This window comes from Protopterus annectens, chromosome 9.part0, assembly GCF_019279795.1.
Source record: "Protopterus annectens isolate FY-2018-M chromosome 9.part0, PAN1.0, whole genome shotgun sequence".
Taxonomy (NCBI): Eukaryota; Metazoa; Chordata; order Ceratodontiformes; family Protopteridae; genus Protopterus; species Protopterus annectens.
The window spans coordinates 1698337466-1698360285 of NC_056743.1; the positions used below are offsets into that span (position 1 = coordinate 1698337466).

The 22820-nt window shown below is 38.2% G+C and overlaps 1 protein-coding gene across 1 annotated transcript in view; it reads right to left on the bottom strand.

Annotated features, from left to right (window-relative positions):
* The window catches only part of LOC122810763 (cAMP-specific 3',5'-cyclic phosphodiesterase 4B-like), a 699070-nt gene extending 676717 nt beyond the window's left edge, over positions 1 to 22353 (bottom strand). The window contains exon 1 of the mRNA XM_044082324.1: positions 22008 to 22353. Coding sequence (XP_043938259.1) covers positions 22008 to 22049 — 42 coding nt within the window. The 5' untranslated portion in view covers positions 22050 to 22353. The remainder of the gene's footprint in view (positions 1 to 22007) is intronic.
* Positions 22354 to 22820: the final 467 nt, after the last annotated feature.

Genomic DNA, 22820 nt, shown 5'->3' on the forward strand with positions numbered 1-22820 from the left:
GTGCTTTTTGCCTTAGACAGAGCTTTCATGACCTGTTCTTTGGATATATAGGGCAGGAGAGCTGTTGAAGGTATGGTCTATGGTATGTTTGGAGGTAATACAGGGGAGAAATTTTTGCCAAACCTGTCCACTAGTAGGTGAGGACTTTCTGCAGGAATAGTGTGTGAGATATCATTTGTCACTAGTTCAGCACACGTATGGGTCCTACCTTTTATGCAAAGGATGTAGGTGAAGAAAGCCTTATGGTTATCTTTAGCTATGTTTACTACATTTTTCTTTACGTTGCCCTTAGAGGGTTTTATAAGTTGTCTTACTTGTTTACTTAGGCTTGGAGGATATTTTTCCAGTGTTGGAACCTCCCTTTGGTATTCTTAGACAACAGCATCGTACGCTTGTTGTATAGTTTATTTATGCGAAATGTCCACCAGGGTGGCTTTTCCTTGAAACTTTTACTTTGGTTCTATCTGGCACAGCCAAGTTGATACATCAGAGTATACATTAGTATAGTTGCCAGGACTATCTGTGGGGACTGGTGCTTGGAAATCATTTATGCCAGCCCCTAAAAACAGTTTCAGGTTTCATAGGTTAGTTCTAGGCTCCCTGCCCTTGTGGGCTGTTTTAAGCCTAGCCAGTTACTCCATATCAGAATCAAACCCTGTAACTTATGTCTGTATGGTAGACACCTTAACCATTATGCCAACCACTCATGTGATATGCTAACACCAGAAGGGCTATGATAGTGCTTGATTTGGCTTGTGACATTCTGCCTGTCTGGGAACATGTGCTATATATGCAATGAGTTATGTGGAAGTTGTGCATCGTACTGATATTACATCACACTTAAGGCTGTTGTGTGTATGTGCATATACTAATGGATACATAAGAAGTGGTATGTACTGCACTCTCAGGGGTACACTGACATACTAACGGATACATAAGAAGTATCTACTGCACTCCCAGGGGTACACTGACATACTAATAGATACATAAAAAGTTGTATGTATTGCACTCTCAGGATTACAGTGACATCCTAATGGAGCCATAAGAAGTTGTGCGTACTGCACTCTCGGGTTCACTGACATACTAATGGATACATAAGAGGTTGTGCATACTGCACTCTAAGGGGTCCAATGACATACTAATGGATAAATAAGAAGTACGTACTGCACTCTCAGGGGTACACTGACATACTAATAGATACATAAGAAGTTGTATGTACTGCACTCTCAGGATTACACTGACATACTAATGGATACATAAGACGTTGTGCGGACTGCACTCTTGGGTTCATTGACATACTAACGGATACATAAGAAGTTGTGCATACTGCACTCCCTGGGGTACACTGACATACTAATGGATACATAAGCTGTGCATGCTGCACTCTCCAGGGTACACTAACATACTAATGGATAGATAAGTTGTGTGTTATTCAATCTCAAGAGTACATTGACAAAATAATGGATACATAAGAGGGTGTGCATTTACTACATTCTCAGGAGTATGCTGATAAGACGAGATACAAAAGATGTTATATGTACTGCACTTTCAAGACTATTCATGCATACTAAGAGATGGCAACCCATGTCATGACTTAAAGGAATAATTCCTGAATATGTCTCAGGTTATCTGGGCTTGATTAGTATCTCGGTTGTCTAAGGCACCAGTGGGATGCTTGAGTGTACTCATTTTGGTGGGGAGGGCACACACATAACCACATTGCAGTTAATCTCCAACAGGCTGGGGACATTGGGTATTGTTTTAAGGAGGCAGGGCATCAACTGTGTCATCACAGAGACAAGACGACACAGCAACACATCCACTACGTGTCTATTCCTGAAACAGTATGTGTGCATGGGGATGGAAAATGGACACTGGGTATTGTTTTTAGGGAGGCAGGGTATCAGCTGCATCATCACAGAGACAGGACAACACACCCGCACACCCACTGCATATCTATTCTTCAGAAAGTGTGTGTGCATGGGGATGGAAAACTAGCACATAAATAAATAATGCTCTTCAACAGCATATATGGCACTGTCCTAAGGTGCCTCATACTCCTCACTATCCCAAACACTGATCAGAGAAAGTGTGTGAGAATTTTGCTGGTTTCAGTAGAGCACGTGAAAGAGGAGGGTCACTTTGCGACATCCAATGGTCAACTGTCGGGGGGTATACTAATGTTACATAACAGGCTGTCTGTTCTACAGTGTTAGGAACACACTGTCACACAATGGAATACACGAGAAGTTGTATGTACTACAGTCCCAGATGTACATGGCTACATGAAGGGTACATAAGAGGCTGTCTGTTCAGCAGTGTTAAGAGTTCACTGCTACACAATGAGATGCACAAGATTTGGTTTGTGCTGCACTCACAGGAATATATGGGTATACTAATAGTGCATAACAGGCTGTCTGTTGTGCAGTGCTAGGAATACACTGTTACAATGAGATGCACAAGATTTGGTTTGTGCTGCACTCACAGGAATATATGGGTATACTAATAGTGCATAACAGGCTGTCTGTTGTGCAGTGCTAGGAATACACTGTTACACAATGAGATGCACAAGATTTGGTTTGTACTGCACTCACAGGAATATATGGGTATACTAATAGTGCATAACAGGCTGCCTGTTCTGCAGTGCTAGGAATACACTGTTACACTATGAGATACACAAGATGGAGTACATGGGTATACCAAGGGTACATAAGAGACTGTCTGTTCTGCAGTATTAGCGGTACACTGTTACACAATGAGATACACAAGGAGTACACGTGTTTACTAAAGGTACAGAAGAAGATGCTGCAGAACATACTACTCTATAACTTTTCCTTAACTTGAGCATCCTGTCTAGACTGGTTGAATAAACTTGATACATCTATCTGAAAAACAAGATCTAAGTTGTTACATTCTTCCACCTTTATCATTTTTTTTTTTTTTTTTTGAGTGAGCTTCTCCATACTTGACAATAATCTGCCTGATTGTTGTTGCAAACATATACATTTGCTCCCTAACCAGACAACATCCAGTCATGGTGTAACCTGCAGATAGTCAGCCATTTCGGGATTTTAGGATTTTTAAGCACCCTTTCCACTACACCCCCATGCTGTGTAATATGCTATAATGGATAGGTAAGGGGTCCTGTGTGGGGCTGCCACCTGGTTTTGAGTGATGGTTGTCAGACACAGAGGCTCCTATCTAGAAAAAGGAAATATAAAGATGAATCCCCATTGCTAGGTCTTCCATCTCATGAGAGAAACATTAGCAGATTTGCCCTGCAATATGACCCTCGAGAAAAGCAAGCAAGCTTTTTATCTTCATTCCACACTCTGCCAGGCTGATTTTTCCAGTGCCTAGGATGATATTCTGAGAGGGTATGAGCACTCCTTTTGCAAGAATAGCTTTGGGCTCTTTGATTAGGAGGCTTCTTACCCTGAAGCATGTGACAAATGTTACCAGCAATTTCCGAACTGTATTCATACTTTGAATGCATGTTCTGGGTCCTAGCTCTGTACTGCAGTGCATGCATTTCACTAACCCTACAGCCTGCATTGGGGAGTTTATTTTCACTTTTGATGAGATTAAACGCAGCTTTCTGGTCAGATGTAAGGGAATGTTGGATGTTTTCTTAATGCTCATACTTAGGGTAAGAATGAGAAACAAATTGTAAGCATATGGCAAGTCTTCTCTTATCCTGCTACTACTGTATGTGACTGGTCAGTGTGTCAAACAGCAACTTCATCTGTATGCAAAGAAATGATGGCGACCAAATGGTGAGATGAAATCAGCAGGAAGAGGAGAGTAGTATTGCAGGAACTGAATTTATCCTCAGGTCTTGGTGAGTACCTTCATATGGTCGACCCTGTTTTAACAAAATCCCAACAAGATAGAACTGATGTATCGATGTATTTTTATATGCCAAGGAGAATGGCTGGTTAAAAACAAAAACAGAAGACAGGATGCTCAGGTCCCAGGATAAAAAAAAGTTTCCTTTCCTGGTGTGTGCACTGGTGCCAGGACTAGAAACAATGGCAGTGTATCCTAAGGACAAAGAAACATTCCTAGTGCAGGGTTAGGCCAGGGGTAGGAGACCCCGCTGTAGTAGAAGAAAGAAGTTGTAAAAAAAAAAGCACAAAAACTGATAGCCAAGCAATAGGCATAATGGAAATAAAGTCGGCTATTGGGGATAAGGAAGACATTACATATTGTTAGTATTATGGAAGAAATCCAGGATTTCCTGACAGAAGAAATGTAGCAAGAGTAAGAGAAAAATTAGTGGAAAAAAATACTTGGGCAAGAAGAAACATTAAAAGCTGCAAATAATAATTTCACAAACAATGCAACAGACATATAAAGCATTAGCTAGATGAATGAATATTGGGCATCCTGTAAACAGAAGCAACAAAAGAAATGAGAAAATATAAAGAGCAAAAAAAAAAAGTTTTTGAAAGGTAAAAAGATAAGATGGATATGGGTAAGAAAAATAGGTCTGATATGATGCAGTATAAACATACAGTATCTAAGATTTTTGAAGAGGAATACAGGCAAAGATGCCCAGATATGGTAAATTTTACAATACAAAAACTAAGTAAATAAATAAACAAAAGGGGAAATTCAATGGGGGTATACCAGGGTAATTCCTGTTGCTGTTCTGCCTTGCCTTTAACCCACTAAGCCCTTGTCCCCATTGCTTTTTGTTCTAGTTATGGAACCTTTTGCAAATTGTATAAGATCAAAAAAAAACAGAGGCATAATAGTAAATAATGATTTAATCCCCAAAATACAATTATTTGCAGATGACATCCTGTTAACTTTGACTGATTGCAATTCTTCTCTTACTGCAGTATTCCATGCAATAGAAATATTCCAGAAGAAATCAGGACTCAGTTTTAATGAGAATAAGACTAAAATACTACCTGTTAATTATAATATTAATAAAATAGATAAGAAATTACATACATACATTGTGAAAGATGGTAAAATTACTTACTTAGGGATAATCTTGTCTGATAATATTAAAGCTATAACAACCCTTAATTATAAGAATACATTCCATAAAGCAAACTCTTAATAAATGAAATATCTTATTTCATTATGGAAAAGAGACTCTCCTTAATTAAAATGATTATCTTTCCTAAAATTTATATATAATGCAATCTTTATTCCTCCCACTCCCCCAAAAATATATATAAAATAGTCTAATTCTTTGTTTCTGAGATTTTTATGGTTTCCTAATAAACCTAGCTTGACTTTAAACCATCACATTAGAAATTGGACATTGGATGGTATTGGTCTTCCAGATTTAGAATTATATTCCTTATCATAAATTGTTAAAACAATAATTTCTTGGTTAAATAGCAATTATAATGCCAAATTGAAATATATTCAGGGAGGTATTTGGTGTAAACCCAATAATTTAACAAAAAAATCATATCATACTAAAATAGCTATTAATGCATTTTATTGATTAGTAAAAGACTATTTTATAGAAAACAAAAACAAACCAATTTAACTCTCATCATATTAATACAATAATAAACTCCTTTAAAATTTTCATTTTCAGAAGCCCTGAATATAAAGCATGATTTTTTTTTTGTATTTCTAATTGCATGTACTCAAAATAGTATTAATACATTTAATTTAAGAACAATGACTACATTTAATGAGAAAAACCTGTTATATTGGTATCAATTACAAGACAATGGAAAGTTACAAAATGTTGAACACATCATTAGTAAATTTGAGTTAAGCAAATATATGTGGTTAGAAATTTAAAATTGTAGATAATTTGTTGAACATAAGAGTAATGTAATGCAATCAATAGTTAGAAATTCTTTCCCCACATTCATTGATTTACTCATTATTCCAAAGTACCGGAATATAATTGGAAAGGGACTTCTATCTGAAATAAATAAGGTAATTAAGAAATCAGCATTATGTCACAGAGAAAGCTATCAGGATTATTTTAGACTTAGATGATAAAAAACTAATACTCCAGTCTCAAAACAAACTACTTCATCACTAAGTGGAGTATATTCTCTTGGAAGTTCTTACCTAGAACCTTTATCACACCACATAAAGTTGAATTGTTGTATAATAAAGACATACGATACAAGAGATGTAAACAATATTAAAGCTGGCTGGCCACATATGTTTGATGACTGCATAAAACTTAAACCATTTTAGGATAATATGAATACTGTCTTACAGTCTATTTTTAATGATCAATTTATGCTGACCAAATCTCTCATTTTATTTAATACACCTATTCCCACTTGTGTCAAGAAAATAAAATACCCTCTTTTATGGAGTATCTTAACATTAGCAGGAAAAGTCATCACCAAGAACAGGAAGAACCAGACTACTGCTACTATGAAAGAATTTGTACACTTGGCAACTGAAGTCTGTCATCTTGAACTTATCACGATCAAGTCAAGAACATCTAGAATTACCTCTTCATATAATATATGGTTGAAATTCAAAGAACTGCTTGACAAATAGACTTTATTAATTAACAACTACTCATCGCATTTCTTTTTTTAAAAAAAGCTTTGTTTTATAGTACACACACTGTAAATAGTTACTTTACTTGTTTATCATTGTTATTTTAGATATGTATATTTGTTTTATAATATTTATATCATATATCAATGGTTTATTAAAATTTTCAATAAAAACAATTGAGAAAAGAAGCTATGTACATGCTGATTTACTATGTCTGCTGAAAAAGTGAAAGAAGCAAATGCTTGTTTAGTTGTTTTATAAAACAGAGCTGGAAACAATTACAAGCCTCATTGCTGGGTGAGATACTTTCCTGGGTGAGTGTCTGCATGCTGAAAGGCACACTAAAAAGGCAACACTACTGCCATGGGGATTGTGCAAACAGTGCAATATAGAAGTAGATGGGAAGTACTGAAAACGTAAACACAACGCAGTATCAGTGATGAAATTTGGATCACAAGGGAGCACACAATAGGACCAATTAAAAATATATGCCAGAAAAACAGATATAGTAGTGCAAGAAGAAAATAGCATTAATCAGTGAAATTGCTTCACCCAATGATATTGTCTTACATACTGAGAGGCACAAAGTCATAAAATACCAGGATTTGCAAGCAGAAATAAGAACAGTGTGTAATAAATACATCCAGACAGTTCCAATAATAGTAGTAGAATCAGCAGAACTAATACAAAATACAATTGCACTAAAATCTTCTTCCACTAAATGCAATGCCTAGTTGAGAGAGTTTATCTATTATGCCCAGGTGGGGAATAGTCTCAAAGGCTTTGGCCAGGTCAAAGTAGGCGGCTTCGTCCCAGCTAAGTGGAGGACAGCCACGGTCATCCCTTTACAAAAAGGTGGCGCATCCACTGATGAAATTATAGACCCATCAGCCTAAATAGCCTGATCCTCAAGGCCATGAAACAGATTATCATGGACCTCATTAACAAGGACATTGGCAACCTCCAAACACTTGTTCCCACACAGTTTGGCTTTGTCAAGAGAGGTCATGTCTGCTAAATTTGGTCGACTTTTTTGAGAAAGTCACCAAAGCCATGGATGAGGGGAGGACAGTGCACACCACCTACCTTGACCTGGCCAAAGCCTTTGACAATATTCCTCATTCGGGCACAGTAGATAAACTCTCTCAACTAGGCATCAATCCATATGTTACCAGATGGGTAGCAAACTGGCTCACTGATAGAACCCACATAGTCAAAATAGGGTAAACCACCTCAAGCAGTAGACCCATAACAAGAGGCATAACCCAGGGTTCGGTCTTGGGGCCTCTGTTATTTGGGATATACTTTTTTGAGGTGCAGGCCAAAACCAGTGGGCTATGGCTGACCAAGTTTGCAGATGACTGCAAGCTGGGTACTGTCATCTGTTCCCCTAGTGATGTGGACATCCTCCAAGAGGGTCTCACTCAGACAAATGACTTGTGCTAGAAACATGGCCTCAAGCTGAATACCAAAAAATGCATCATCATCCCCTTTGGGGAGAGTGATGTCCCCACAAATGATCACATTAATAACAATGTCCTAAGCACACAATCAGTTGTGACAGATTTAGGAACCCAGGTTGATAGCAACCTGACTTTTGACCACCATGTTGTTTCCGTTGTACGAAAGCCTCATTGCTGGGTGAGATACTTTCCTGGTGAGTGTCTGCATGCTGAAAGGCATACTAAAAAGGCAACACTACTGCCATAGGGATTGTGCAAACAGTGCAATATAGAAGTAGATGGGAAGTACTGAAAACGTAAACACAAAGCAGTATCAGTGATGAAATTTGGATCACAAGGAGCACACAATAGGACCAATTAAAAATATATGCCAGAAAAACAGATATAGTAGTGCAAGAAGAAAACAGCATTAATCAGTGAAATTGCTTCACCCAATGATATTGTCTTACGTACTGAGAGGCACAAAGTCATAAAATACCAGGATTTGCAAGCAGAAATAAGAACAGTGTGCAATAAATACATCCAGACAGTTCCAATAATAGTAGTAGAATCAGCAGAACTAATACAAAATACAATTGCACTAAAATCTTCTTCCACTAAATGCAATGCCTAGTTGAGAGAGTTTATCTATTATGCCCAGGTGGGGAATAGTCTCAAAGGCTTTGGCCAGGTCAAAGTAGGCGGCTTCATCCCAGCTAAGTGGAGGACAGCCACGGTCATCCCTTTACAAAAAGGTGGCGCATCCACTGATGAAATTATAGACCCATCAGCCTAAATAGCCTGATCCTCAAGGCCATGAAACAGATTATCATGGACCTCATTAACAAGGACATTGGCAACCTCCAAACACTTGTTCCCACACAGTTTGGCTTTGTCAAGAGAGGTCATGTCTGCTAAATTTGGTTGACGACTTTGAGACAGTCACCAAAGCCATGGATCAGGGGAAGACGGTGCACACCACCTACCTTGGCCTGGCCAAAGCCTTTGACAATATTCCTCACTCGGCTAGATAAACTCTCTCAACTAGGCATCACTGTCTATGTTACCAGATGGGTAGCAAACTGGATCACTGCTAGAACCCACCTAGTCAAAATAGGGGAAGCCACCTCAAGCAGTAGACCCATAACAAGAGGCATAACCCAGGGTTCGGTCTTGGGGCCTCTGTTATTTGGGATATACTTTTTTGAGGTGCAGGCCAAAACCAGTGGGCTATGGCTGACCAAGTTTGCAGATGACTGCAAGCTGGGTACTGTCATCTGTTCCCCTAGTGATGTGGACATCCTCCAAGAGGGTCTCACTCAGACAAATGACTTGTGCTAGAAACATGGCCTCAAGCTGAATACCAAAAAATGCATCATCATCCCCTTTGGGGAGAGTGATGTCCCCACAAATGATCACATTAATAACAATGTCCTAAGCACACAATCAGTTGTGACAGATTTGGGAACCCAGGTTGATAGCAACCTGACTTTTGACCACCATGTTGTTTCCGTTGTACGAAAGCCTCATTGCTGGGTGAGATACTTTCCTGGGTGAGTGTCTGCATGCTGAAAGGCATACTAAAAAGGCAACACTACTGCCATAGGGATTGTGCAAACAGTGCAATATAGAAGTAGATGGGAAGTACTGAAAACGTAAACACAAAGCAGTATCAGTGATGAAATTTGGATCACAAGGGAGCACACAATAGGACCAATTAAAAATATATGCCAGAAAAACAGATATAGTAGTGCAAGAAGAAAACAGCATTAATCAGTGAAATTGCTTCACCCAATGATATTGTCTTACGTACTGAGAGGCACAAAGTCATAAAATACCAGGATTTGCAAGCAGAAATAAGAACAGTGTGCAATAAATACATCCAGACAGTTCCAATAATAGTAGTAGAATCAGCAGAACTAATACAAAATACAATTGCACTAAAATCTTCTTCCACTAAATGCAATGCCTAGTTGAGAGAGTTTATCTATTATGCCCAGGTGGGGAATAGTCTCAAAGGCTTTGGCCAGGTCAAAGTAGGCAGCTTCGTCCCAGCTAAGTGGAGGACAGCCACAGTCATCCCTTTACAAAAAGGTGGCGTGTCCACTGATGAAATTATAGACCCATCAGCCTAAATAGCCTGATCCTCAAGGCCATGAAACAGATTATCATGGACCTCATTAACAAGGACATTGGCAACCTCCAGACACTTGTTCCCACACAGTTTGGCTTTGTCAAGAGAGGTCATGTCTGCTAAATTTGGTCGACTTTTTTGAGAAAGTCACCAAAGCCATGGATGAGGGGAGGACAGTGCACACCACCTACTTTGACCTGGCCAAAGCCTTTGACAATATTCCTCATTCGGGCACAGTAGATAAACTCTCTCAACTAGGCATCAATCCATATGTTACCAGATGGGTAGCAAACTGGCTCACTGATAGAACCCACATAGTCAAAATAGGGTAAACCACCTCAAGCAGTAGACCCATAACAAGAGGCATAACCCAGGGTTCGGTCTTGGGGCCTCTGTTATTTGGGATATACTTTTCTGAGGTGCAGGCCAAAACCAGTGGGCTATGGCTGACCAAGTTTGCAGATGACTGCAAGCTTGGTGCTGTCATCCATTCCCCTAGTGATGTGGACATCCTCCAAGAGGGTCTCACTCAGACAAATGACTTATGCTAGAAACATGGCCTCAAGCTGAATACCAAAAAAATGCATCATCATCCCCTTTGGGGAGAGTGATGTCCCCACAAATGATCACATTAATAACAATGTCCTAAGCACATAATCAGTTGTGACAGATTTGGGAACCCAGGTTGATAGCAACCTGACTTTTGACCACCATGTTGCTTCCGTTGTACGAAAGCCTTCTACATGGCCCACCTCATAAGTAAGGGCATCTCATCCAGGGACAAGGAGGTCATAACAACCCTGTATTCTTCCTTTATAAGGCCCATTATTGAGTACAACACTCCTTTTGGCATGTACCTCTCAAAGCACATGCAGCAGCTGGAGAAACCACAGAGGTTCTTCACCAAGAGAATCCAGGGCCTCAAACATCTACCATACACAGAGAGGCTAAAAGCCCTGTCCTTCTACTCAGTTTCATACAAACTCCTCAGATGTGACCTCTGTCTGGCATACAAAACTATCACGGACCCCTCCTTGATGGGACTACTGCATATTCACAAGTCAAGTTCCAGTCAAGTAACCCACACGCTCAGCCTCAATCTGGTCTGTGACATCAACAACACTTGTTGGTGGGACAGAGTTGTGCCCCAGAGACTCCCCCCATCTATGGAATAGATTCCCTCTCCACATCAAGCAGAATACCTCTTTACCCCTTGTTAAGTGCAACCTGGATAACTGGATGGGAAACAGAAAATATACCCCTGGGATTCCACCCGTGTCCCTCTGCTGTACAAGGGCATTGGGTGCTGATTTGTCTAAACGTGGGCTAAACTCATGGTTAGGCTTATAAGGGCCTCAAGGTCAATAGTCTAGTAACCTCCTATGATCCTAAGAAATCAATTCTGTGTACATTGTGAGTGCTGAGAACAGTAAACTTGGTCAATTCATATGAGATTTTTGGTGAAGGAAATGTCGTAAGACCCAGTGTAAGAAAGGTCTACTGATTTCTCCAAAGTCTGGTGCACATGCATTGAGGTATGTCAACTATAGCTGTTCCTTAACCTTCAGCAAATGTTCCTATTTTACTCCAACCATTCTGTCTCCTCTCTGAACTTAAACCTCTGGCTGATTTTCATGCCGTTATTAAATAGCTCAGTCATTTTCTGCAAGACCTACCAGATAAAGCAGGACAATATAAGTTGGCGTGGATAATGGCGGACCCAAAATGCCATATTGTGACAGACAGAAATGGACAGAAGTGAACATGAGAGCTGCCTGGGTCCACATGGGTGGGGCAACAGGAATAAAAAAGGAGAGACCATTCTAGACTTCTGTCTGGCAAATGGCTTAATAATGGCCAAAACATGGTTCAGCAAGAGACACAGTCAGAAGATGATATACAAGAGTGGACAATGTCCAAGTCCTCATAGTAAGGAAAGGGCATTGGGGTAGAATCAGCTATTGAAAAGTCATCCCCAATGAAACAGTCACCAAAAGCAACAAACCACTGGTTTCCACAATCATCTGCAAGCAGTGGTCAAAGTAGGCTCTAAGATCAACAGAGACCAGGCTGAATACCTAGAAACTGACTGAAGAGAAAGCACAAGGTTTAACTGAAATACTCCGGGATCTTGCACCTCAGGAAGAGGAGGAAAAAGGTGGAGTTGAAGAAGAATGGCAGTGCCTCAAAGCAGCATGTGTTATACCACAGAACAGACATGTGGCCAAGCCAGATATGGAAATATGGTACACAATGAAAGATAGTGGTGGAATGCAGAAATCTGGGGGGGGGGGTCTTCAAAAGAAAGGAGTGCTGGAAAAGGTAGGACATAGAAAGGATGGACCTGGTTATGGACCTGGTTAAGAAGGAATATTGGCTGGATAACAAAAGGGCTAACAGAGCAGTTTCAATAGCAAAGAGCAAAGCATTAGAAGCACTCTGCTAGTTCCAGGAAAGTGACTATGTGGATGTCACAAAGAAACTATGTCAGTTTGCAAGACAAAGACAACCTAATAAAGGACTTGGTCATCAGACACTCTTCATAAGGGAGTCCAGCAGCAACTTGCTCACCAGCCCACAGGACATCAAAGACAGATGGAAGGAGTGCATCCAGCAGCTTCTGAGTGAAGAAAACCCCACAAAAGCTGTACTGCTCTAGACACAACCTATGATGAGAGAAGAGGAGCCCACCCTAAATGGAGGAAGAAGACCACTAAGGAAAATGAAGTCAGGGCAAGCAGCAGGCTCAGATGATGTCATGGCAGATATAATAAAGATGCTGGGCGATTTAGGGGAGAAATGTCTCCAAAGGTACTCACATCAGTACAGAGAGAGGCATATCCTAGATTACTGGAGAATAAGTGTTCTAGTGCAAGTGTACAAAAACAAAGGAGGCATTCCTAACTGTGGGCAGAACAGAGATATCAAACTCCTGATACACTAAGTACTGGAGAGGGTAACTGATAAACAAATATGTGAAGAAGTAGACAGTAAGATGAGAAATGAGCAATCTGCATTCAGCTCAGTTAACAGCATGACCAGACCAATGTCTGGAGTGAGACAAGTAATTGAAGCTAGAGATGAGGAAAGAGTTCAACTGGGCATTCCTACACTTTGAGAAAGCATATTACAAAGTCCAAGGAAACCTGATTTGGGCACTCCTGTGATGGTTTGAAGTGCCAAAACATTGTTAGAATTAGTGCCGGATATGTACAAGGACCCAATGACACAAGTACTAACAGTATTCAGGCTCAAAAAATGGTTCCCAGTGGGAGTGAGTGTGCATCAGAGTCGTTTCTGTGTCCACTGCTGTTCATACTGGTGATGGACTACATTAGCAAACAGGGATAGATCAACAAAATTTGTTGCATGTGTATGATGTGGTACTACAGGAAGACTCTGAGCAGGAACTTTAGCAAAAGAAAGGGAAATGGAATGCAAAACTTGAAAGCACACAGGATGAGAATGACTATAGGTAAGACGGTTTCCATGGCAACAAATGGAGAAAACTGAAAATTACGACAGCTGGGAAAATTCTGGAACAATTTACAGCTTCAGGTATCTGGAAGGAGTGGTTGAAGTTGGCTTAAAGGTTAAGAATTGAGGACATCAGAGAAGAAGCTCAATTAGCTCCATTTGCAGAGAAGGTCAAAGGGGACAGGTTATGGTGGTTCAGGCGCATATGCAGGAAAGCAGAAGGCAAGCTGGTGAAGAAAATTTGGGAAGACAGGAAGAAGGCAAGAAGAAATGAGAGCATTTAGCAGAGAGATGGATGGGCTATGTGAGAGAAGGCCACAACAATCAGGTAAGACTATCAAAGAAGCTAGGATAGTGACATTGAATCAAGAGAGATGGTAACAGCGTACTCAACACCTACACCCCATGTAGAAAAATGGCAACAAGGGGGGATAATAATAATAATGATAAACAGGACATGCTGGAGGGATAGATTCCTGTCCCAGAGACTTCCCATACTCTGGAACAGGCTACCCATCTATGTCAAGCAAAGCTCTTCATTAGCACTCTTCAAGAAAAATCTTGATGAGTGGATGGGAAATAGGAAATACACCCCGGGGATCACTTCTGTGTCTCTGCTCGACAGTGGCACAGGAAAATAACTTTCTTGGATGGCGAAAGCCAGGGAACCTTGTTGGCTAGGCTTACGTAGGCCCTTGGGCCGATAGCCTAGTACCTACCTATGAACCTATGAACCTATGATGATGATGACGATGATGATGATGAATTAGCATCAACATCAGCACAGTCTCTCTTTTTCACATCATGGGGTCAAGGTATTCCATCAACAGCTACTACCACCAGGAGGTGATGCTCACACTGTTGGGTGGCTTGCTTAACCCCTCTAAAACAAAAACAGTGCTTTTTGGTACTAGGCAAAAGCTCACTTCTACCGCCAGACCTCGCAAATTCTTGATCACATGAGTAACACTATTGAAATTGTCACTACATTCAAATTTGGTTGGACCTCTTCTTAAATTTCCATCTCCAACTGGACCACACACACACACACACACACACACACACACACACACACACACACACACACACACACACACACACACACACACACACAAAAATCAACTCTGTCCTAATCTCGGTTAATATGATGTCCTCTTTTTCTTTCTTGACTCTGTAAGAATGCTATAAGTAAAGATCTATTACTCACTCTGTTAGAATATTGTCACTGATAGACACTCTGTATATAATGCATGTATATACTGTGTTTTGGCAGTCGCTCTGTATATAATGGAATGTATACATCATGTTTTGTTAGTCACTCTGTGTATAATGTCATGTATCTATTGTCTTTATACCCTTAAGCCAACTCTGATATTCACTTTCTATGTAATACATGTATGTATTGCAGTTTGTCTTTTACTTTTATGTTTTACTTTGTATATAATACCATATATGTATTACGTTTATCCCCAGGCTGAGACTGAAATAGGTCTAATGGGATCAGTCCTCAACCCTGGTTAAAAAAGCCAAAATAAAATAAAATAAAACAAATACAGTTAAAAACAATGGAATTAGAAAAAAACTGACAAACATTAGTGGATGAACTAAAGCAGTTGTTAAAATCCTCTGCTTAATCTGTATAAGAATAATAATTATGATTATTATTATTATTTGGGTAATGCATTCTTGAAAACTTGGAGTAACAACACTGAGGATGGTTTTGTGCATAGATTATTAATTCAAAATTTACCAGTTCAACTCTCCTTAAATAATAAACTATTTTTTCTGGCACTTGTAAATTTCCAAGATATCTGCCACAAAAATATATTGCTTAAAACTGTAGAATACTTCCAGCACTAATGCAGGCCGTGACTCAGAAATCATAATCTATGGACATCTGACCATGAATATTCATAAATAAGTATCATAAAGCATCATATATATGTTATTCTGACCTCAAGGAATCTTGTAAGTAAAGTCAAAATATAAAAATGACTAAACAGCTGCAAAGAACAAAGTAAAAGTGAAAAAGCAGCAAACCAAGGACCAGGAAGGAACCGAACGACAAAACTTATAAGCTTTCGTTCGTTTAATAAAACACCACGAACGTCATCAGAATAAATACAAAAACATGAAACCACCCTTTAAATACTTATGTGCAAAAAATCATCCAATGAAAAAAAATGCTTCAAATAAATTATTTAAATAGCCATTATGATGTCATGAAAATTTAAAAATACACTACAAAATGTTTAACATTGCATATATATAAAAATACAAAAAAAATACAAAAAAAAAAAAATATATATATATATATATATATATATATATATATATACAAAAGTCAATAATATACAAAAGTCAATAATAACAAACTACTACACAGTGTTTCATCAAATAGAGCCCATTTTATGAACTACTACATTAAAACCTTTGTAACTGAAGAAAACACTTGATGTTATTAGTTTCATTTAGTCCTGGAGGGTAGTCAGCTCTTAAAGCTATCTGCCATTTAGTTTCCCTACATTCTAATAAGGCTTTAAAATTACAAACCAAAGGACCACAGACTACTTTATCTAAGACAAAGAATGTAAATTTCATAAAACTGTTACATAATAAAACATGCTGTGCCAGTGTATTATTCCTGTCTTTGTTTCTCACTGCTAACCCATCTTCATAAATCCTTCTACTTAGTGATATGATGGCCTTACCAACATAAAAACTGGTGCAAGAATTACATACTGCGAGATAAACAATACCCACAGAATCACATGTAAACCTATACTTTGCCCAAATAACTTTCTTGAAATGTTTTAACTCAGCAGAACCTGAATTAAACTGCAATGACCACAAGCAAAAGTCCCAGCAGAGTATTTGACCCCATCGTGTGATATCTTAGAAGTACTTTCAAGTATACTTCTTATGTTATATACCTTTTTATAAGTAAACAAAGGTTCCTTTACCCATGACTTTCACCAATTCAGAATGTCCAAGAAACACCTTCCAATTTTCCTTAATAACACACCTAATAATGTCCATTCCATCTGAAATGGGCAATGGTAAGGCCAGCTCAAACACCTTGTTACCTACTTGCCACACTGAAATTGCTTCTCAAGATAGGACTAGCTAAACTGTCTCTGAGAGTTGTAACTTCAGCAGCAATGTCACATAACCAAAACAAATCATATCCCCTGGCTACAAAAAAATCCAGTCAGTTTGTTAACCTCACCATCAAAAACAGAATCTTCACTGGTCAAATGACTCAACCTAATACGTTGTCCCTTGACAACTCCTCTTTTCATATGTTGGGGGTGAAGACTGTCCCTGTGCAGGCACTGATTGACAAAGGTAGATTTCCTATGGATACTACTACTGAAACTATCACCAAGTAGTTCCAAATGAATATCCAGGAAGTCTATTGTTTTCCCAAACCCGTAAAGTTAAAAAAAAACTGGTTGAACAATTCAGGTCCTGCAAGAATGACTGGAAACTATCAAGATTCCCTTGCCACAAAAAGAAAAAAAATCATCAATATAATGCCTATAAAATAAAATATTCTTAGCCAAAGGATGTCACAAGAAATTTCATCTCCCACATAGCCATAACTAGATTGGCAAAGGAGGGAGCCACTCTAGAACCCATGGCCACACCAGAGATTTGCTGAAAAATACTAGTTCTAGACTTGAAAAAATTACTTTCCAAAATCATTTTCATCAAAACACAAAGTGTTGATCTTATCATTGTCAAAGTCAGTATGACCAGTCAAGTATTCCCTAAATAAATCAATTCCAGCTTCTTGATCTATACTTGTATAAAGGGAAGTGACATCAAATGTTACAAAAAATATAGCTGACATATCAAAATTTTCCAAATTAATATCGCATTTATAGTACATTATTAAAAGATGAAAATAGTAAACGCTATTTCATTGAACCTAAAATATCGAAACCCATAATATCGAACATTCAGAACAGCAAATTTTTTCCTTGGGAAAAAATTTGCTATTCCGAAACACATACACACAACATAAGCAGACCTAAAAAACATCAATACACACACATACACTTATAATCCTACAACTAACCCTACACTAAACTTTACATACCCTACTATCTATCCAGTTACCTTAACCCAAACCCTAAACCTAAGGTCCGTCACTATCGTACACTCATTTAAACCTCGCCCTAACCCTAACTCACTTAACCTGCCCCTAAACCTAATTCACCTAACCCGCACCCTAACCCTAACTCACCTAACCTGCGCCCTAACCTTAACTCACCTAACCCATGCCCAAATCCTAACAACCACACAATCGTACACTTACCTGAACCCGACCCGTAAATGTCCACCACAGCGCTGAAAATAGTGAAGCCACAGAACTGGCCAACCAAATTCTTTCCCTAGGAAAGAATTCAGTGTTCTGCAGCTTCGTTATTTTTAGAGTTCAATCAAAACGGTCGATATTAGAACATTCGAAGTTTTAAAACTTCGATGTTCTGATATAGACCCATTAAATTCATGTAACAACTCTAATAGATGCCATGAATCTTTTAAATAAAACTTTGAACTTTGAGCAATAGGGTTCAAAATTTTATCTAACTAAATAGAAATTGGTTCAGTCTTAGAATATGCTGGTGACACTATTGGTCAGAAAAAAGGGGGGGGGGGGCTTCTGCATTTGTGGACTTTAGGAATTCCAAAGAGAACTGCTAACTTCGGATGTTCAACCTGTAAAAACATGTATACTGAGTGTCCAATATTACCTTGACAAAATAAATCAAATAAAGTATCAATACGCTTAAAACACAATAAAACTTCATTTATATTGACCTGTTTGTAGTTTCTATGGTCATTCAAATGTTGCAGCATAGCATTTTCATAGTCCACAGTATACATAATGACGAGGGCCCCACCCTTATCTACCTTCATTACTCTCAGATCCTTGTTAGTAGCCAAGTCAATGAATGCTTTCCTCTCTCCCTGAGTAAGGTTATCAGTACTGTGGGACCATCTACTAATGTCCCTAAAATGCTGTTCACATAGTGTACCAAAAACTTGTAAGGAAGAGCATAAGGCAGGATTATAAGTACTTCTACATTTACATTGTCCTGTGGGTAAAACAGAAGTAGACACCATCAAAAATACTTCAAGTATAACTTAAAATCCACAAACAAATTTACTACATTCACTTTGTTGGAAGGAATAAATGCAAAGCCGGGACTTGGCTGCCTATAAAGACAAGATTGCCTATCCCTTACGGCCTTACCTAAACATTCAGCATCAGTACAAACTGTGAAACCAACCGATGCATTTGATAGTACTAATGGTCTTACAGAGGCAGTTACTTAGGTTCATAGGTTCATAGGTTAGTACTACTGCTGACTGCTTGCAAGCAAGCCATTTTAAGCCCAGCCCCCTTATCCCTACTCAACCTCAAACCTGCACCTTTGTAAGGCAAACACCACCACACCTAGAAGCCACCCTACCAACCCAACTTCTACTTCTGTTTCTACTCAGTGTAACGCTGGCAACACGAATGTTGTTAATAATTCTCCCAATGTTGGTACTTCTGTGTCCACAATGACTGGAACTTTTTTAGTGGGCAAATTAGGGGTGCAGAGAACCCTGTGGTGGTCCTAAGAAGTTCAGGCCACACACAAGAAGGGACAAGGGAAGAAAGCGAAGAACAGGAACAGAAACAACAAAAAGAAAACTTAAATTTTTGTATAGACATTTTAAATCTGTGTGATGTTAACTTAACAGATGATGCCTACAAGGTGTTACAACGCAGCTTTACATCTATTCCTTCCAACAAAGTGAATGTAGTAAATTTATTTGTGGATTTTATGTTATACTTAAGAAAGTTGAATTTGAATTAATTTTTGATGGTTTGTCTACTTCTGTTTTACCCACAGGATAATGTAAATGTAGAAGTACTTATAATCCTGCCTTATGCTCTTCCTTACAAGTTTTTGGTACACTATGTGAACAGCATTTTAGGGACATTAGTAGATGGTCCCACAGTACTGATAATCTTACTCGGAGAGAGGAAAGCATTCATTGACTTGGCTATTAACAAGGATCTGAGAGTAATGAAGGCAGATAAGGGTGGGGCCCTCGTCATTATGTATACTGTGGACTATAAAAATGCTATACTGAAACTGAGTGACCATAGAAACTACAAACAGGTCAATATAAATTAAGTTTTATTGTGTTTTAAGTGTATTGATACTTTATTTGACTTGTTTTGTCAAGGTAATATTAGACACTCAGTATATATGTTCTTACAGGTTGAACATCTGAAGTTAGCGGTTCTCTTTGGTATTCCTAAAGTCGAAAAATACAGAAGCACCCCCCCCCCCTTTTAGACCCATAATGTCACCAACATATTCTAAGACTGAACCAATTTTTATTTGGTTAGATAAAATTTTGAATCCTATTGTTCAAAGTTCCAGGTTTTATTTAAAAGATTCATGGCATCTATTAGAGTTGTTACATGAATTTAATTTGGAAAATTTTGATATATCAGCTATAATTTTTGTAACACAATGTCACTTCACTTTATACAAGTATAGATCAAGAAGCTGGAATTGATTTATTTAGGGAATACTTGACTGGTCAAACTGACTTTGACAATGACAAGATCAACACTTTGTGTGTTTTGATGGAAATGATTCTGGAAAGTATTTTTTTCAAGTTTGGAACTAGTATTTTTCAGCAAATCTCTGGTGTGGCCATGGGTTCTAGAGTGGCTCCCCCTTTTGCCAATCTAGTTATGGCTATGTGGGAGAAGAAATTTCTTGTGACACATCCTTTGGCTAAGAATATTTTATTTTATAGGCATTATATTGATGATTTGTTTTTTGTGGCAGGGGAACCTTGATAGCGTCCAGTCATTCTTGCAAGACATGAACTGTTCAACCAGTTTTTTGAACTTTACCCTGGGAGGGCTTGGGAAAATAGTAGACTTCCTGGATATTCACTTGGAACTACTTGGTGATAGTTTCAGTAGTAGTATCCATAGGAAATCTACCTTTGTCAATCAGTACCTTCACAGGGACAGTCTTCACCCCCAACATATGAGGAGAGGAGTTGTCAAGGGACAACTTATTAGGTTGAGTCATTTTGAATAGTGAAGATTCTGTTTTTAATGGTGAGGTTAACAAACTGACTGGATTTTGTATAGCCAGGGGATATGAATTTTTTTGGTTACGTGACATTGTTGCTGAAGTTGCAACTCTTAGAGACAGTTTAGCTAGTCCCATCTTGAGAGGCAATTTCAGTGTGGCAAGTAGGGTGAATCAATATAACAAGGTGTTTGAGCTGGCCTTCCCATTGCCCATTTCAGATGGAATGGACATTATTAGGCGTGTTATTAAGGAAAAATGGAAGGTTGTGCTTGGACATTCTGAATTGGTGAAAGTCCTGGGTAAGGAACCCTTGTTTACGAATAAAAAGGAATGTAACATGAGAAGTATACTTGAAAGTACCTCTAAGACATCACACAATGGGGTCAAAGACCCTGTTGGGACATTTGCTTGTGGTCATTGCAGGCAATGTAGATACATAGCTAATTCAGTTTCTGTTGAGTTGAAACATTTCAAGAAAGTTATCTGGGCAAAGGACAGGTTTACATGCGATTCTGTGGGTATTGTTTATCTCGCAATATGTAACTCTTGTACCAGCTTTTATGTTGGCAAGACCATCAGGTCACTAAGCAGAAGGACATGTGTTGGCAGTGAGAAATAAAGACAGGAATAATGCACTGGCACAACATGTTTTATTATGTAACAGTTTTAAGAAATGTACATTCTTTGTCTTAGATAAAGTCGTTTGTGGTCCTTTGGTGAGTAATTTTAAAGCCTTATTAGAATGTAGGGAAACTAAATGACAGATAAAAGAGCTGACTACCTTCCAGGACTAAATGAAACTATTAACATCAAGTGTTTTCTTCAGTTACAAAGGTTTTGATGTAGTAGTTCATAAAATGGGCTCTATTTGATGAAACACTGTGTAGTAGTTTATTATTGACTATTTTATATATATATATATATATATATATATATATATATATATATATATATATATATATATTTTTTTTTTTTTTTGTATTTTTATATATATGCAATGTTAAACATTTTGTAGTGTATTTTTAAATTTTCATGACATCATAATGGATATTTAAATAATTTATTTGAAGCATTTTGTCATTGGATGATTTTATGCACATGACAAGTATTTAAATAGTGGTTTCAAGTTTTTGTATTTATTCTGATGAAGTTCATGGTGTTATATTAAACAAACGAAAGCTTATAAGTTTTGTGGTCCAGTTCCTTCCTGGTCCTTGGTTTGCTAAAGTTAGAATATAATTATAAAACACTTAGATATAGCAAGAGTGCACTGATTAATATAGAATAATTACGACTGAAACTCTGTTATTTACTTACATCTTCTGCGGTGACGGTCAACACACTTATGCTCTTCTTCATTTTGATGATCTGTCTCTCTCTCTCTCTTAACCCTTTGCAAAGTCCAGGCCCTTACTGGAAAAATACTCCAACCTTTAGGATCTAACTTGAGGATTTCTTTGGGATCATATCCTTCCTTTTTTTATTTTGTATAAACAGCAGATATCAGTCTGAAAGCTTTAACAATGTCACCTTCTAACAAAAAGCTCAGATCACTCAAGCAAAATCCTCTAACTTTTCTTTGCTTTCTGATTCCTGGTATCCAATGGCAAGTGGTTCAGTATGTATAAAAGTCACCGACTGACACATCATAGGTCTTCTTTTCCTAGAGAGGAAGAGAATTAACATTAAAATGCAAATAGAAAATGTAATAAGTTTCATAGCACAATTGAAATTTCAGTACATACGTCTACCTGCCAGGAATTTGGCATATAAATATGTGCAAGTTCAGTAAACTGGAAGGGCTACTAGCTTAGTGAGACTAACAAAGGATAGATTAACTAACTAAATAAATAAAATATAATTTCCTTTTAAATGTATAAGCAGAGCGGGGGTCTACAATGTTTAATTAGATAAGCCTCAGATCAGTAATAATTCATATTCCCTAATATAAGATCTAGAAACAACAGTTGGCATCTTGACAGTCTAATACTACAGCAGTATTTCCAGTTGCAATACCTGTGACAGTTTTGTTAGTGGATGTAAATCATTATTCATACTATTTCAGATTGGCAAGAAATAAGTGTCTCATGCTAGAAGGTGACACTACATAACACTCCATGCTGGATCTTT